This window comes from Rutilus rutilus (genome assembly GCF_951802725.1).
Source record: "Rutilus rutilus genome assembly, chromosome: 2".
Taxonomy (NCBI): Eukaryota; Metazoa; Chordata; class Actinopteri; order Cypriniformes; family Leuciscidae; genus Rutilus; species Rutilus rutilus.
The window spans coordinates 12,639,607-12,657,990 of NC_140210.1; the positions used below are offsets into that span (position 1 = coordinate 12,639,607).

Genomic DNA, 18,384 nt, shown 5'->3' on the forward strand with positions numbered 1-18,384 from the left:
TCACATTGGGTTATCTGATATAGGCGGGCCAGAGGCGAGCTAAACAGATGACGACAGCGCAGTGACGTCGAAGTCATTAGTAAACATTGCAAGATGGCTATGGATGAACACCAGTTGTTTGAAGCAGCTTTGGCCGCTACAATGAACGAGTTAGACTTGGCTTTTTATCTAAAAGAGGAACAGAAGACGGCGCTCGAATCATTCCTTTGCAAGAAGGGCGTTTTTGCTAGCCTGGCAAGCTAGACCTACATCAAGATGTTAGGTCTGGCAACTCACCATAGACACGGCTCAATCCGAGGGGCGGGATAAACGGCTGTCTTTCAAATTCCCTCTGCACGCAATGGGACTGCGCTTCAACCAACCAGAGTGTTTTCCCAACAGCGGAGCTAACGTTAGTTGATAGATTCAACTTTTGCCATATCTGGCCGGCAAAACTACGAACACATCTTCCTTTTTTTAAGAATGACTTAAGTGCCATTCTTTGCTCTTTTCTCAAAGAAAAACTTAACTCCAAGTCCTCCAGAGTTGCGGCCAAAGCCGATTCGAAAGACTGTTCGCCAGCAGCAGCAGCCATTCTTTGTTTTCAAGTAGCAGGGAAACCGTCGCAACTCTGTCATCATTATGTTAAGCCCGCCCCGCCTACTCTATACACGATGTGATTGGCCTGACCTAATTTAGTTTTTTCCAGCTCGAAAGTCAACGGAGAGTTGCTAGACTACCCTGGCTGCAAAATAAATGTTGCTGCCGCTAGGGTGCGTCTAGATTTCTAGGCTACGTTTTTGCTGTTCTGCCAACCAGATACGGCAAGAGTCTAATCTACCAGTTAGCTTCGCTGGTAGCTAAGCGTGGGGCTTGTTGTGATTGGTCGTAGTGTTATCCAATTGCGTGCAGTGAGATTTTCAAATGCATGCTTGGTGCCGCCCCTCGAGCTGGCCGATTTTCATTAGTCGACGCCAGACCATTAATCTTTCAGATTTAGGTCTGGATTTCCAGCCTACACTTTTTGTGTCTATTCAAAAGAATGTTGTGGTTGATGGTATCAAATGCAGCACTAAAATCCAGTAACACTAATGAGAGATACAACCACGATCGGATGATAAGAGCAAATCATTTGTAACTCTAATAAAAGCAGTCTCAGTACTATGGTATGGTTTAAATCCTGATTGGAAATGCTCGCAGATAGCATTTCTTTCTAAAAAAGGAACATAGTTGTGAGGATACTGCCTTTTCTCAGAAAGGGTAGATTTGAGATCGGCCTGTAATTGACATTCTCTAGGATCAAGTTTCGTTTCTTTAAATAAGAGGTTTAATAATAGCCAGCTTAATAGCTTTCGGTACATATCCTAATGACAGAGATGAATTAATGATTTTAAGAAGAGGATCTATGACCTCTGGAATCATCTCTTTCGGTAGTTTAGTCGGTATAGGGTCTACATGTTGTTGATTTTAGTTGATTTAAACAGTTTAAACAACTTCCTCTCCTACAACAGTGAATGAATGGAATTTTAATAGAAGAATAAAATAAGGCTACATGAGAGGTGGTCTTCATTCCAGATTTCTCTGTTCCCCATTTCTCTATCCTCTCACCCCATCATGCCAGCTAGATAAAAGATGATCCTTAAACACGTGTCCATGCAATCTATAGTCTAACTCATGCATTTTAAACTTCATAAGATAATACAACTGAATACGAATACTAATAAAGAATAATACAGATACATAATATTAAATAATGAAATTGTATTAAAAGATTACATTTTAGTCTTCATCTCCCTCCACTGGAACTACGGCCGTCAGTTCCACACCATCATTCCCAGGTTGCGACCCTATTGAAGTGATAGTGAGGAGGTGAAATAGCAGACCAAAGGAAAATGCATAAAGGACAGAAGAATAGAAACAGAGTGGAGAACAAAACAAAACAACACTCTAAAAAATGCTGGGTTATTTAATCTACCCAACCGCTGGGTTATGAAATGCTTTACCCATTATGGGTTATTTATATGGAATTTGGGTAATTTTGTTATATAATTCAAATTATAGTATTACAAATATCATTATGCATTTAAGCAAAATCAGTGTGCATGTTAAAGCAATGATAAAATGAACATTGTGTATAATCTTCATCCATGTTTGATGTTCTGGAGTCCTTGCAGGGGTGGGTTTCATCTATTCAAAGGTGTTGGGTCATCTCAAGTCAAGAGCTGGCATAATCTCTAGTTACCTCGTGAAATTGAATTTTTTAAATGATTTGTGTGCCTTTATATTTTTACAGTCCATTTTCGCTGATATATCACTATCAGTATTATTTGCATTTAAACATTGTTTATTATTCTTTTATTCTGAAAGTGTATTTTAAGGTGGAACGGATAGCATCAATAAGAAGCTGCGAATAAGAAGCTGGATTCAGCCCAAGATTTTTTAGAGTGTATATATATATATATATATATAATATTATAAATATAATATTTTTTTATTGTTTGTATTGTAGGCCTCATTGACATGACAGCTAGTAGCAAAGATCCTCAACAAACCTGTGTCCATACCGGTGTGATGAATCCGATCTTCAACCAGATGGAACTGGATTAAATATTTTGAATGTTCTTATCCAATCTGAGCTCCGACCTGTAATGCTGCCTGAATCATAATCATGCACTGTTCGTTTGTTGGCCAGAGGAGAACTGCCCTGTCAACTGAGCCTGGTTTCTCCAAAGGTTTTTTTTTCCTTTCTTTCTTTTTTCCATTCTGTCACCTCATGGAGTTTGGGTTCCTTGCCAATGTCGCCTCTGGCTTGCGTAGTCAGGGACAATTAATATTCAACAATATTATCGATCTGACTCCATTGACACCATTATTATGAGAACTGAAATGAGCTGGACGATGGCATAATGTTTTCTCCAGAGCTACTGTACAGATAAAGGAACTAAATGTATAACTACTGATTTTTAAAATGGAAATGAACAAACACTGGACGTCCTTAAACTGGACAATGACACTATTTTCATCTACAGCTGCTGTACAGCCAAAACAAACTTAGTTGCATTATTTTCCTGTTATCACTGTAAAGCTGCTTTAAAACAATCTGTATTGTAAAAAGCTCTATAGGCTATAAATAAAGGTGACTTGACTTGACTTGACTTGAATTGTATTGTATGTGAGGTTTGCAGTTTTTGCCACCACAGCTGCTACAACACTGATTTTTTTGATTTTCTAGAACATTAAATCATAATAATTCTTATATAGTGTGTCTGTTCATTAGATAACGGTAAATACAATTAATAAAAATAAACATTTATAAAGTATTTCTACCTGGAATCAATTCAGAAAAAAACACAAATTCATGAGAAAATAGTGTTGGATAGCCTACATTTGTAGGTTGCTAGGTTAATTTTATGGTAGCCTGTGTTTTTTATTTGTTCCACCACAATGTAGTGAATTAATGAACAGTGACAGATCACTCCAATACATTTAATGCAAACACCTTGAAGAGCATTTTTTCAGGTTGCAGTTTTTGCCTCTTTCAACAGACCTGCCTCTTTCTACCTGTTGGCGTTATGCCTTTTTGAACTAACCTTGAAGGTTCCCCCTGGAGGAGGGGCTCTGCTCTAATCTGTAGAGAGGCGGTATCTGACGCGTGATGTCACGGCCACGTCATCATCAGCTGCTATAATCAGCCTATGTTTGTGGTGATTCCCAGTGTACAAGGGTTTATCTTTGAACGTCTCACATCCACGTATCCGTGAGCATATTTACATCTTTGCACATCACAAACGGCGTTAGCACTAGTCCAATCGGAATCATGTCTGTAGCGGGACTGAAGAAACAATTCCACAAAGCCACTCAGGTAAGAAGCAACGGCAAATGAAATTCATCATTCTCTTGACCATTACATGCGTGAAAATGGGTTTGCTGCAGTGCTACAGCAGACAGAGCAGCTTGCGTTCTGAATCGTAATGCGGATCTTTACGCGGAACAGTGTGTGCTTCTTTGAACGCACCGTAATGTATAAACAAATAAATGCACTAACATTGTTACTAGCAGGCTAGTCACTGTCGTCTAAAATCAGTTAATTCAGATGAATGTATGTTCAATGTCTTTCCTTGCTGTTTTTATCAGGTGTTATTTGCACCGATTAAATGACACCGTGTGAACATGAATATTTAAGATGCGTAGATGAGTTGTTACATAATAGCTTAGGCTATATCCTTAAATTGACCTGGATGCCCTCTAAAGCAATCCTGATGCTGTGACTCTTAAAAGCCATGATGATCTAAAGCCACCACATAGCCTTTAGGGTCCAATACTGTATGGCATTTTAAATCAGATTTTTAAAAAATATTTTCTATTTCCATTTTAATATCTTAAATTAATTAATATTTTGTACAAATATGAATATATATATAAAATATTAAATCTATTGAACCTATTGCCTATTGGACATTATATATTTATATATGTACTGGTGCCATCAGACTAGGTTGAGCCCGATGCACTCCTGGGTTTGTCTGTTTTGTCCATCTAGTGTCCTTGCCTGAAGCTTTCCCTTTCATTAATCAAAATCTCATTGAATGCTAACAGTTTGTGCAACAAAGGTTTTGGAGGAAGTATCTGTCATTTTAAGGATAGCAGTGGAACAGCAGAATCTATTGGAACCACTTCTCTCAAATGCTTAAGGCATCACCCCAGCATCCCTTAACATAGTGGTTCTCAAACCTGGTCCTGATAATGTGAATCAGGTTTGTTTGATTTAAAATAATAATAATAAATAAATAAAAAGAGAGCGAGAAAGAGAGCTATTCAAAATATGCACTGTTGGGGCTCCAGGGGCAAGGTTTAACTAATATGACAGCTGGCTCTCTGCATCTTTTTGAAGGCCATCTGTTTTAAAGGGAATATGAATTTCTGTGAGTTGTGGAGCTGGACTTGCAACTCGCTGCCTGATATATTAAACAACATAATCTGCCTCATTCCGACCAATCGTCAGGCTCTGACATCATCAGTGCATGCTGCGCAGTGGAGAGGGTGGCATGACTCAGAGCTGCTCTGAAGAACAGATGGTTCCTCAAACACACTGCTCCTTCTCACAGCTTGCTGTGTACTTTATACACAATCTTCTTGCAGTCGTGACAAAATATAGTGCCTGTTTGGTGAAATGTTTTTTTTCTTCTTCCCTTATTTATCTCCTTTCAGTTATGTAGAGGCAGGTTTATCCTGTTTCACCTGCATTATTTATTCTTGGAAATTTGCTTCTATAGTGAATATGTGCTATATAAGCACAACACTTGTTTTACTACATGCCCTCTGGCTTTTCCTTGTCCAAAATGATATTTACATAAAAGAGAAGTGAGATTTCATGTAAATTGTCTAAACATGGATGGTTGTCGTTATATAGAAGTTTTGTTTTGGAAATGTACGTCAATTTTATAAAATTGAATTTGTTTAACCTGACAATTCTAGCTTGTAATACAAAAAGCCTGCTTATAAAGTTAAATTGCCATTCATCTACTACGCTTTTCATTTTATTTTCATCATGTGTTGTGTAATGCAAAAGACTGAAGCGAAAGATCAGAGATTATCTGCCTCCTGTTCACCGTTGGGTATTTGGGGATGGATGAAAACTTGGATTTGCGAGTTGAGATCGTCACAATCAGTCATTCTCTGTGTTATTCTGGTCTCATACAGTACTGTACTCAAAAGTGTAGAAGTGTGACCCCTTTCTTTAGCTTCTCTCTCTTGCTTTCTTTGATGTAAGGCGTTGCTTATGCACCACAGCGTCTGTCTCAAACGTGGCTGATGTTTTATTCTTTCTCTATTACAAATTCTGGACATTGCTTACTGCGGTGTTTTTCCTATTTAAATTGTCAGCTACACCACATACTTGGCAAGCCAGTGTTTTTAAAATAATCCTGGACAATATATTTTTGTTAACTAGTATATCTTTATTAATGAGTAGGCTAGTGCAAGCAAGGATCTTTTAACACCCAAAGGATGATAAATATATTATTTTCTTTGTCTCTTTAGTCTCTTATGGTTCATTCTTTTGATGTATTGTATTGCATCTTGTATTTGGACAGGTGTAAAATTATGTTTAGCATCATCGATTCGCTATAATAGCCTATAGGCCTATCTACCAGTTTCTCTTATTTCAAAAACTATTATCAAACAGGTGAGCTGTCTAGTGTCTACCAATACAGGATTTCTAAGCATCCCATGTGAAGTCCAAGTGGATGCTATACACTGGTGGTGGTTGAGGAGAGATCCCCTGATATGATTGTAAAGCGCTTTGGGTGTACAGTAGTACATATGAAAGTGCTATATAAATGCCTCATTCATTCATTCAAGTCTCTGACATAAATGCTGTCTCAAATTGTAGAAAGCAGATTATACTCAAATATCCTTATATCCTAAAATAGTACCTTCAGGATAGAATGTCTTTATAGTGTTATACAGGTGATCTTGTTAGGACTAAATTAGTACATTTGTCATTGGGGGGGGAAAGGCATTGCTTTTTTTTTATTATAGAGAATTAGGCTAGTCATTTGTTCATTTGAAAGTGCTTCTAGCCACTTATAATGTCAGTTCCCTCTGATCAAAGGCGTTGTGGTGAAGGCGATAGGGTTTTTAAATTGTTTACTCTCTACTATCCTAATAGGCTTACTATCTTAATAAGATTTTATAAGCCAACTTAGGGTTAATTATATGGTAATTTTATCAACATTATCTTAAAAAGTGGTGTTTTGGTCTGTCAGTGTCCCATGTAGCCTATCTGGGCCTGTTGCAATTTTGTTCTAATCTCCTGGGATGTCTGCAGGATTTCATCTGAGGGTGTGCACAGAGGGGAATCGTTGTTGTTGTTTTTTCAAACACCACTAAAAAGTTCACATTTAATATATGCTCATGTTAACTCTGAGAGAAATTTTAACTTACGCATTTCTATAATACTTGAGACTCTTTCGACATACAATCAGTGAGAGTAACAGAAGAGAACAAAGGTATTTTAAAACACAAAAATTGCAAAAAGCAACAACATGGTCAAAGACATTTATCTAGCACATGTTCACATAGGAAAACAAAATAAAAAAATAAAGTGTTTTTGTGTTTGACACAAAAACATTTTTGGTGTGAATGGCCGCCTATTTACGTGTCGCAGAGCAGCAGCCCAACCAAAAAATAGCCTTTTGTTTCATTTGTTTGTAAGTGAATATCTACTTCATTTAGCTCTGTTTGTCCTCTGCATCTTCAGTAATCTTGATACTGTCAGTTTCACAGACTGTCTATCTGTGAAATGGCTTCAGATGATTCAGGGAGTGAGCAGTCTGAACGAATGCGAATTGAACGTTTTGCAAAACCATTTGGCAAATTCACTGAAGCACTTACTAAAAATTTTTATTAATTCACAAATGATTGCCATCGCAGATTCAGTCGACAGAAATATGGGGCACACATGATAACTGCGTACTAAAATGTTTCTTAGGTCAGTCGGAGCGCTCATGGTTGTATAGGCAACACTACTAACCTCTGATTCGGATTGCTTGGAAACACCCCCAACTTATTCTTACATTAGAATAGGCTGCCATATTTTGCGATTCATGGGTTTTCAGTTCTTGTAGGGTTGGTGGAAAAAGTGCAAATGGCGACATCATATACAGGTTGTGTGACCTCAAAAACCATGAACAAAACCATGCAAGCTAAAAGGAAGATAAAATCTGAAACCACATTGTTAACTTGAAAATGAGGACAAACAAAACATAGTTTGTGCTGACCACCATGTGCTTTGTGCTGTGTTGGCTGCAAAGAGCATGAAACCTTCAAAATTCTAGAGATATTTAGAAACCATTTACGAAAAGTCATGTTGTGTATAATTCTGAATATTGTTGGGTTTATTGCAGTGTTTGATTTGTAAGGATGTTTGTTAACTTTTAGGAACTGCGTTGGATTTAAATCAAAAGCAAAAGAGCTTTTTTTTTAGACTAAATCGTTAGATTTTTTTTACCTGCTTTTTATTTAAGAGTAAACCAAGAAGAACCTATCCCAGATAGTCACACCAGGATTGCAAAATGCAATCTTTGTTATTTAGAATGAATAGATTCATGGTGCACTGTCAGAACCAAATTCAATGCACTTTATTAGCACCGTGTGTACATTTTTAGACCATTTTCTATTTATGTATAACACTCTGGACACATTAAAGCAAAGTGGCTTCAAGCCCCCTAAAATGCTTACAGTATTTGTTTGACAATAACTTGCTTGTGTGGCAAATATCTAAACTGGATTCTTTAAGGAATGCTCCGTTGTTAGGGTACAAACTGTTTTGTCTAGTACAGAAGAAGATTGTTTAAGGCCTTGTGGGCTAATGCAGTAAATGGATAGGACATATGAAATACACTTGTGTTCCAAATGAGAACATCACTAATCTCTTCTGCCTCTGGTTTTATCTTTGATATCTTGGTAGATTTCCATCATCTTAAACTCCCCATTAATGGTCAACACAATACAACCTAATTGACTTGTTTAAGATGAACCTATACAAGGCTACATGTTGCTCCAAAAAATAGAACATTAACATACACCATCTCATCATCAGAGATTGTACTTATTCAAAGTCTTTTGAGTAACAAACTGAGTAAGTCAACACTTCCTTATTTGATTTTTAAGCGTCCACATGGCAGAGATCATTTTGTCGGATCCCAAATAGAATATACTATACAAACTATAACTTTCTATTAGCCTTGCTTATCTATTCTATTCTATTCTATTCTATTCTATTCTATTCTATTCTATTCTATTCTATTCTATTCTATTCTATTCTATTCTATTCTATTCTATTCTATATTCATCTCCGAATCATCACTTAGTTGTAGTCTGAAGATACTACATGCCAGGGTAAGGGCTCATCCTGCTATTACGTAATGGCCGTGTGAGGCTTAAAAATGACGTCATTATCACAATAACATGACTGTTTTCCCATAGAATCAAAATGACTCTGGATTGACACAGGCACTTGTCCTTGGTATTTTATTAAGATTAGGGTAGAAGCGATCATGATCTCGTCTTTCTTTTTGAATGTATATGAATGTCACCATATGATCACTGCTGTGTCATCCTGTATTCAGCGCTTCTGTTACCTTCAGCATTGTTATACATGCACTCCAGCAAGGGCTCCCATGTCCCCACACACTTGTTTACAGGGTGTCCCCTGGATTTAGCTGGCCCTTTTGGACTATTGAGTACTACATTTCCCTTTACGTGTCTGTTTAAATTCCCATTAATGCTCAGTGTTTTCTTTTTTTTCTTTCACCAGAAAGTTGTTTTTTTGCCGTTTGTTCCAACATGTTTCATGACATGTTTTACTTTTGCAAAGTGTTTTTTTTTTTATATATATATTTTTTTAGATACTATTGGTTAAGAATGATTAATTCAAATGTTATTGCTATCTAGCATTTAGAGCACACAAGAATATCTGTTGTTGTTACTCAGAGGAAACAGACGCATGCCTCCTTTAGCCATCTTTATGCATGAGCTTTCTCAGCTGCCCTTAATTACACACACGCATAATAATAATAATAGTAGAAGAGAGATACAGCCTCCATGGAGCTGTCCGTCCTGCCAAAGGGAGGTGCGTCCCTCTCTGCCATGCAGACAATCACAAATCAAGGGAGGACATCCTCCCATAACCTCCTTCATTTGTCCATCTATCTGTTCTATTTATAAAACGTTAATCTTTGGTGGTTGTAATCCAGGAGGCACAGACTCAGGGGAATATTTTAAGACAGCCTGACTGGAGGGTGGGGGTGGAAATTTCTCTTCTGTGCTGCTGTCACATTGGGCTTCATGTGAATACCATTTACCTAGTCAGTAGCTTTCCAGGTAACAAGGTTGATCCGAAACCTTTGGCAAGCCCTAATTTAAGCGTTTGGGTTTATACATGTAAAAAAAAAAAAAAAAATCCTAATTTTACAGAAAATAATTCTTAAATTTGTTTCTCTTATTTTAAATTATATTCAAAACTCTGTAAACTTACAAACAATTTGTAATTAACAAAATTGACTTATACTATTAATGAAATTACAGTAATGCAAAAAAAAAATTATATACAGAAAAAATACTGCATTATTTATGCTTTTTTTAAAAAATTATTTTTTTTTTTTTTAGGGATACTTTTATGTAAAAAAAAAAAATCTTTAATTATGTATGTCAGTATTTTAAAGGTTTATGTCCATACTAACAATGTACCATTATTCTGTGTATTTTTTTCTTAAGTAATCGTATTATTTTTATATTTAGGTGTACTTTTATATTCTGGAAACAAATATATATAATTATTATTTTTTTTATTTTTATTTTTTGCTTTTTTTTTTTTTGTTGCTTTACATCAAAAAATGCCTACTATGGCCCTGTGCCAAATGGCGCACTTTTCGGTGTTGTGGACTTACAATGGCTGCCACATGTGCGTGTTCATTAAGTCTATGAGACGGTAGGGTATCCCATTTGTCATTTTTGGTCTCAGAAGGGTGCTCGCAAATGCCCCCTTTGCGGTTGATATATGCCCTCAATGCGCACTGATGCGAGCTCTGCAGCAGACTTCTTCCCGACAGTCAAAGCGGCGTTATGTCACGATTGTGCGGACTTTCGAAGGAAGACCGCGAGTGTTTAGGGTGCCATTTTGGACAGGGCCTCTGCTTTTAAAGGGTACAAAGGTGCACTGCTCTCCAGATTGAAACTTTTAGGCCTCTGCCCTGCCACACAACAGTTGATCCAAATTGCTTTACTAAGGAAATTGTGAATAAAGATGAGAAAAGCACACATCTTGGCTTTTGGCTTGCTTAGTTGGGGACATTTAATATTCAACAATATTATTGATCTGCCTTAAGGTGGATGATGATGACGCAATTTTCTTCTAGAAACAAACTTTGTTGTATTTTCATGTTATCACTGTGAAGCTGCTTTGATACAATCTGTATTGTAAAAAGCACTATAGAAATAAAGGTGACTTGACTTGACATCTTTACTAGCTCGAACTCTCCAAAAACCACCCATTAACGTTCACAAACACATTAATGGCATACAACCATTTTAAAGTATTGGTTATATTACTTTTTTTTCTGATCATTTATGTATCATGCATTTGTTATGTACATATCATATGGTCATTTCAATGCATGAAAAAGTGAGAAACCCTGAGAATTTATTTATTTATTTATTTTAACCAATACTGGAATGTTTCCCTGCATGCAATGTGTGAAAAACACACATTCATATATGGACAATTTAGTAGAGTCTGTATTATGGGAAGACCTTGCTGTGAGGAGACATTACTAACCACTGAGCCATCATGCTGCTGCAAGCACTACAGTTTTGAAATTAATACATGCACATTCAAACTGCTCAATTATTTTTGAATTAGTCAGACAGCAAGGCCAACACTGTCATAACTGAACATAGCTTTGGCTTAGGGCCAATCCATAAAGACATTGTCTTCACTTCTGAATAACTAAAATGCATCACAGACTGTCACTTTCTACAGTGAGAAGTTTACTCAGTCCCATATCACGAATGCTATAACGGCATAATCACTGCAGTCAACAGCTTGAAGCATCTATGCTGTTAAATAAAAGTCTGTAGACAAATGTTGTACTTTGTATGCAATTATGGCAGTGTTTGAAAATAAGTGTTACTGTGGACAGAGGATTAACCAACAGTTTGTGTAACACTGCAATACAGTAAAGGGCCAGATACAGAAATGGTTGCTTTGATTTTGCTAGGCAAGACATGTTCCTGAATCAACACATTTTGTTGATGCTGGTTCAACATTCCTGTCTGAAAACATAGTCCTAACTCTATCTCTAACCTAACCCATAACTTAACCCTAAAATCAGAGGGAAATGATAGGTGAATAGTGAATATTAAATGTTTCATAATAAATCTTTCATTTAAAAAAGTTGTTCTGTAGTTGCAATGCTATTTCCTCTCTCTCCATATTGCTTTGAGGCTCCATGTTAATCTGACCATCATCCAGGAATCTGGCCAATGACAACTGTGCGGCCTTTTACCGGTCAAGTTTTACTATAAATCTGTAGGAGTGTGTAGTGCTGCTCGCGCTTCTACAGTCCTACTTCGATCAGCCCGCTAGTAATGGCTTTTACATGGATTATTACGTCTGACTGGCAAATTTGGGTTGTGGGATGTCGAATGACAAAGACTTACAATGGCTAATGGACATATTGCAACCTGCAGAAGGGAAATACCTTTTATTATATATAATTTTTCTAGTTACATAAAGATGTAGTGCATTAAAGTGAGATGCTAATCGCGATATTTTATGTCCTACCAGTTTCTGTTACTGTGTTTTGTTAGTAGGCTATGTGTTAATACTGTCAGCTAGGCCTGGGCAATATGACGATGATGTGGCTATGATGACTATCGTTAGAGATTTGTGTATAATTTTTTTTTATATCGCGAAATGTAAATGTATACGATTATCACAGTGCTACTTAGTTATTGAAAGAAGCGTGCATGAATGAGGAATAAAGAGCGGGATGTTCATGATGTTAAAATTAGTTAAACGTTGTCTGATTGGTCTCTACACTCTACACAAGGCTGGGTGATTTAAAAGTTTTTCTATTTGGATAAAAAAACGATATATTTAAAAAAACATCACATATGTTATAACGTTTAATGTTATTTCACATCCTGCCCAATGTTGTCTTACAAACAATGTTCATATTGAAGGCTATAAACAAATTTCACGAGTTCACACTTACATACAATTAGAGGGAGTAAAGTTTAATGCATATTTGGTGTGCTGTGCGGGGGGGAGGGCTCCGAGCTCGGAGTTCGGCCCGAACCCAGAGTACTCCCCTCATATGTAAATGGTTAGGACTAGAAGTGTGGAGAAGGGGTGGTTGAGGGATGCTGCTAAACTGTCAACGAATTGAGGTGAGACTGCTGAATATATACACCTCTTATTGTTGATTGCTGAGTGCTCTCTGCTCATGTTAATTATCTGAACGTGCTCCTCCCGAACTTTGTTAATAAAACATCATATAGTGAATGTAACCATGTAGGCTATGCTATATATATTATGTGCAAAACAATCACATCACATTACATTCTAACATTGCATTTTTACAATTATTTACATTGTAGGCTATTTTACTCCGAATTATTGCACTCCTATTCAATTGTGTTCAGTTTGTTTGGCGCGCTCGTTCAATGAAATCTAGCGGATGCTTGCAGAAGGCTCATCCGCTCCTGACAGCAAAGTGGAAATATTTGCATGACTTTCTAACATTTATGATGTTTGTTAGATTGAGAATAAACCTGTGAAATGTAGGTTATGTAGGCTACCTGAATCTGTCAGAGTATCTCTCGGGGCAAGCCACATTAAACTATTTATGATAACTATATCTTAAAAGTTATTTTTGAAGCCCTTAATATAAAGGGCCTTTGGTCAAATTGGATTGTGCACGTTCCGTGCAGCAGCTCACTCTGCGTGCTCTGCTATTTTTCAGATGCGCTCGTATGAAACTGTATTTTGATATAAACGGTATTATCGCCTCATTCTATATCGGTTATGGGCAAAGATTAATCGCGATTAATCGCATCCAAAATAAAAGTTTGTGTTTGCATAATATATGTGTGTGTACTGTGTATAATTATTTCGTATATATAAATACACACATGCATGTATTTAAGAAATATTTGCATGTATATACTGTATATATATATATATTTATACATAATTTATATTATATATAAATATAAATAATTTATATTATATATAAATATAAATAATTTATATATAAATAAATAAAAATTCTTAAATATAGAATGCATATGCATATGTGTGTATTTATATATATATATATATATACAATATAATTATACACAGTACACACACATATATATTATGCAAACACAAACTTTTATTTGATAGCGATTAATCGCGATTAATCTTTGCCCAGCACTAAAAAAAATACATCGATATATAATACAAACTTGCAGTACCGCCCAGCAGGGGCTCCGCTAGCAATTTTGGGCCCTATGAAAGAAAATGAGGTTGGGCACCCTACCGCATCCATTCCATTAAAAGAATCGATCTCTGGGGGCCCCAAAAGTGCGTGGGCCCTTAGAATCGTCCTAATAAATAGTGCTGTCAATCGATTAAAATAACTAATTGCAGATTTTTGTGTAATTAATTTTGATTAATCGCATATCAATATAATGTTTTTATATTATAATTTCACATAAAATCTCCAAATTTATGTAGAAACAACATAAAGATGGATTAATTTAAATATGTCATGGCATTTTTTTACTAAGTACTATAAATGAAAGCCAGTATAGAGATCGATGCTAATATTGCTACTGTTTTTTTTTTGTTTTTTTTTTTTGACATTAATTATAGCCATTCAACACTATAATTTTTTTACCATTTAATAGGCTTTAAAAAAATAACAGATTTTAATTTGTTAACTTAAACCAATCTTCACATCAACTAAGTTACATATCAATCCTTAATAATGCTACAAAAGTTATTCAGTCAAGAGCAGTGAGTGATTTGCTCTTTTTCTTTTGTTCTTTGATTAACATTAAAGGACCCAAAATGAGAATTTCATCATAATTTACTTGCCCTCAAGTTCCAAACCTGTATGAGTTTTTTTGAAGAAGAAGAAGAAGAAGAAAAAATACGATATTTTGAAGAATGTTGGCAACCAGACAGTTGACGGTAGCCATTGACTTCCATAGTATTTTTTGGGGGGTGAACTATCCTCTAAATGACAGACTGCAGCTGACAGCTGTAATTTTTAAGACCTGATCATGCACAATCATGAAGCTGATTTGACATGCGAATTTTTTTTCTTTTCTTTTTTCTCACAACTCTTTACATTCATTTAAGACTTTACTCATTTAAGACTGCTTATGAGAATACTCAAAAAAAAAAAAAAAAAAAAAAAGGCTTTTTTGAAAATTTTGTGTTTGTCCATTCAAGCACAAAAGAGAACTCAATGCAGCACTGGCTGGCACTCTGTCTGAAGCGGCTTTCTGTGCTTGTGTCTGGATTGTACCGGAGAGGGCTGCTTCACAGTGCGCCAGTACCAAATTGAGTTCTCTTTTGAATCGTTTAAAAGCACTTGAATGAATGATGGCATGATCATTTAATGTAACACAGGCAAAGGATTCCAGGAGAAAAAAACAGATGCTGCGTTAATTGCGTTAAATATTTTTTAAATGAAAAGAAAAAACAAAATTGCTAAATGAATGCATTAATTTCGAGCCCTAATAAAAAATAAATTATTTTGTTGGATTTATTTAGTTGTACAAATTGGCATTTTTCTTGGTACAAAAATTGGTACAGTTGTGTTTAACTTGCTATGATACATCTGGAAAAAGGTGTCCATTGTTATGAATCCTCATATACCTTCTTTTGGTAATTCACATTTTTCTAATTGTACTGACATCTATTAGCTGAATATTTAAATTCATAAGCATGTTGTGAAATATGAAACATATTTTAATCAACGTAATCATAGTTTGTTTTGGATACCAAAACTCTGTGCTAACATGTTTTAGATTGCAGACAAAACAGGTGTCTTTTGAAATGTTTAGCTTTTCTGTTATGCCAGAAGGATCTAAACACATTTAATAACTATCTCAAATCTAGTACTCTGTGTTCATATAGCCAGAATATCTCATAATGTCAAAATGTTGTTAAAGACAATTTAACTAAATATTGTTTACAAAAAAGGAAATGCTCCTTTTTAAGGACTTTTCAGTGAATCATAGTGTGTAGCATTTTATTTTATTTTTAACCCTCTGATCCATCAAGGATCTGGCTAATTGGCCATTTGGAGGAGGATTGCTCCATTGCTTGAGGATTATATTATATTATATTATATTATATTATATTATATTATATTATATTATATTATATTATATTATATTATATTATATTATATTATATTATATTATATATTTATTCTGGCCCTGATAATACTTACCGCTTGCTCCATTTCTGTAAATCCGTTTTTGTGAATGAATGATTCTCACCCATTGCTCTATAGTTTTCTTCGTCAACAGCCGCTTGCACCTCCTGCTGGTGAGGTTGATTTACAGCCAAGGAGATTATTAATCGGTTATCTACTGCTATTCCTGCCGTTCCCGGATATCAAATGTTGCATTTTCTGTTGAATTTGAACTACTGAATTTGTGGAAGCGAAATTGTAAAGCGAAATATAATGGACCGAAAATTGCCTGTTGAATATTATAGGTTGTATTTTTAACCCTTTCACACGTAAGTTTAAAATATTCTGGCTGACCCCCCAGCGTGAGTTTTTCAAGGCGACCGTTATTTAGAATGTGTCACTTTATGGTTTCCATGGTGACGCGTCATTGCTTGTCACGTGACACACCGCAGCAACAACAGAGCTGAATGAATGATGATCTGCTTTTATGTCATTTTTCCTTTTTTATTCAAAATATTCACAAATTTGTTAGATATGGCATGAAATATCTGATATTCCGATTGTCAAATATATGCAAGTGGAAGTGTTTTGTTGTTTAAACACCTTTATAATGATTGCGTTAGTTGAGCTGTATGTGCGATGGGCGCCGCCATGTTAGTTTGTGCCGCAGACGCAGTTCAGAGAATCGGATCTGTTGGATTTACAACACGTGAATTCATCCACTTCTCCCGAAATACATAAAAGTAAGTTGCTGGTGAACTGGGAGAAGAATAGAGTAAACTTTAAAGTTACTTACACAATGTGTATCTGATATGAATAAAACGTGTCTAATTATAATGGAAAGGATTATTATTGCCTCTTCCTTTGACATCAGTGTGTATTTTACAAACTCTAAATGTATTGTTTTTTTAGTACTTATATGTCTGAAACCTAAAATAAACATTATGTGATTGAAAACACTGAAAAGTTGTGATATATGACAGCTCTGAGCGCACCTGTCTCTGGCTCAGCGCCAGCCAACGCGTGAAAGCACATTTGAATTTAGCAGTTGATCACGTCATGCACTGACCGTTCTAATCACACCGATGTGATCGTACGCTCCAGGGACCAGCCTAGACTGATCACACCGGTGTGATCGTACGCTCCAGGGACCAGCCTAGACTGATCACATCGTACGCTCCAGGGACCAGCCTAGACTGATCACATCGTACGCTCCAGGGACCAGCCTAGACTGATCACACCGGTGTGATCGTACGCTCCAGGGACCAGCCTAGACTGATCACATCGGTGTGATCGTACGCTCCAGGGACCAGCCTAGACTGATCACATCGGTGTGATCGTACGCTCCAGGGACCAGCCTAGACTGATCACATCGTACGCTCCAGGGACCAGCCTAGACTGATCACATCGTACGCTCCAGGGACCAGCCTAGACTGATCACATCGTACGCTCCAGGGACCAGCCTAGACTGATCACATCGTACGCTCCAGGGACCAGCCTAGACTGATCACACCGGTGTGATCGTACGCTCCAGGGACCAGCCTAGACTGATCACATCGTACGCTCCAGGGACCAGCCTAGACTGATCACATCGGTGTGATCGTACGCTCCAGGGACCAGCCTAGACTGATCACACCGGTGTGATCGTACGTGCGAAAGGGTAAACTGAATTAATATTTTGAAAGTGAAATCTGAAAGGTGAATATGGATTGAGTTTTTATCAATGAAAACGTGTGTGAAATGTTCTGAAGAACTGTTTGTCAAGAAATTGTTGAAAATTTACATTTACATCTGAATAATGAAACGGTTTTAGAATCAATAGTGGTGTGGAAATGAAAATTTTGTAGATGTATCAGTTTTGTATTTCTTCAGTTTTAAGTTGAGAATATTTCATTCAACTTTGTATTAAAATGTATTGAAACATGTTTTACTGATAATCAGTACAGTATTTTCAATGTTAAATGCATTTCATTTCAACTTTGTACTGTATTTCTTCAAAAACATTTTCAGTTTTATACAGCATATTTGTGCAGACTTATTTTTTCTTCCAAAATAAAACTGTTAATTTACAATCTTGAGCATGCTTTAACACTTGAAGGTTTTTAATTGTAATTAAATAAGCTGTAAAATAACAGTGTTTCTCTGCAGAACTTTGTGTTTAGGCCTATTGAAAGTGTTGTATGGTAATAATCTAGGAAAAATGTGTAAAATAACAGTTTTTTACACTGTAAAAATTGTAAATAAAATAAAAAAGGTAAAATCTCTGCCTTTTTTTTTTTTTTTTTTACAGTGTGTATATATTCGCTCTTTCTTTCTTTCTCTCTCTCTCTCGCTCTCTTTCTCTCTCTCCCTCTATTCAAACTAGTAACTCTTCCCAACTGTATTTATTTATTCTCAAATTATTTGCCCTGACTTCAGAAAG

At 36.2% G+C, this 18,384-nt stretch overlaps 1 protein-coding gene across 1 annotated transcript in view; it reads left to right on the top strand.

The window, feature by feature from the left end:
* The first annotated feature begins 3,614 nt into the window (after window positions 1-3,614).
* Window positions 3,615-18,384, top strand: part of sh3gl2a (SH3 domain containing GRB2 like 2a, endophilin A1) — a 36,909-nt gene continuing 22,139 nt past the window's right edge. The window contains exon 1 of the mRNA XM_084401668.1: window positions 3,615-3,841. Within this exon, the coding sequence (XP_084257794.1) occupies window positions 3,797-3,841 (45 nt within the window). The 5' untranslated portion in view covers window positions 3,615-3,796. The remainder of the gene's footprint in view (window positions 3,842-18,384) is intronic.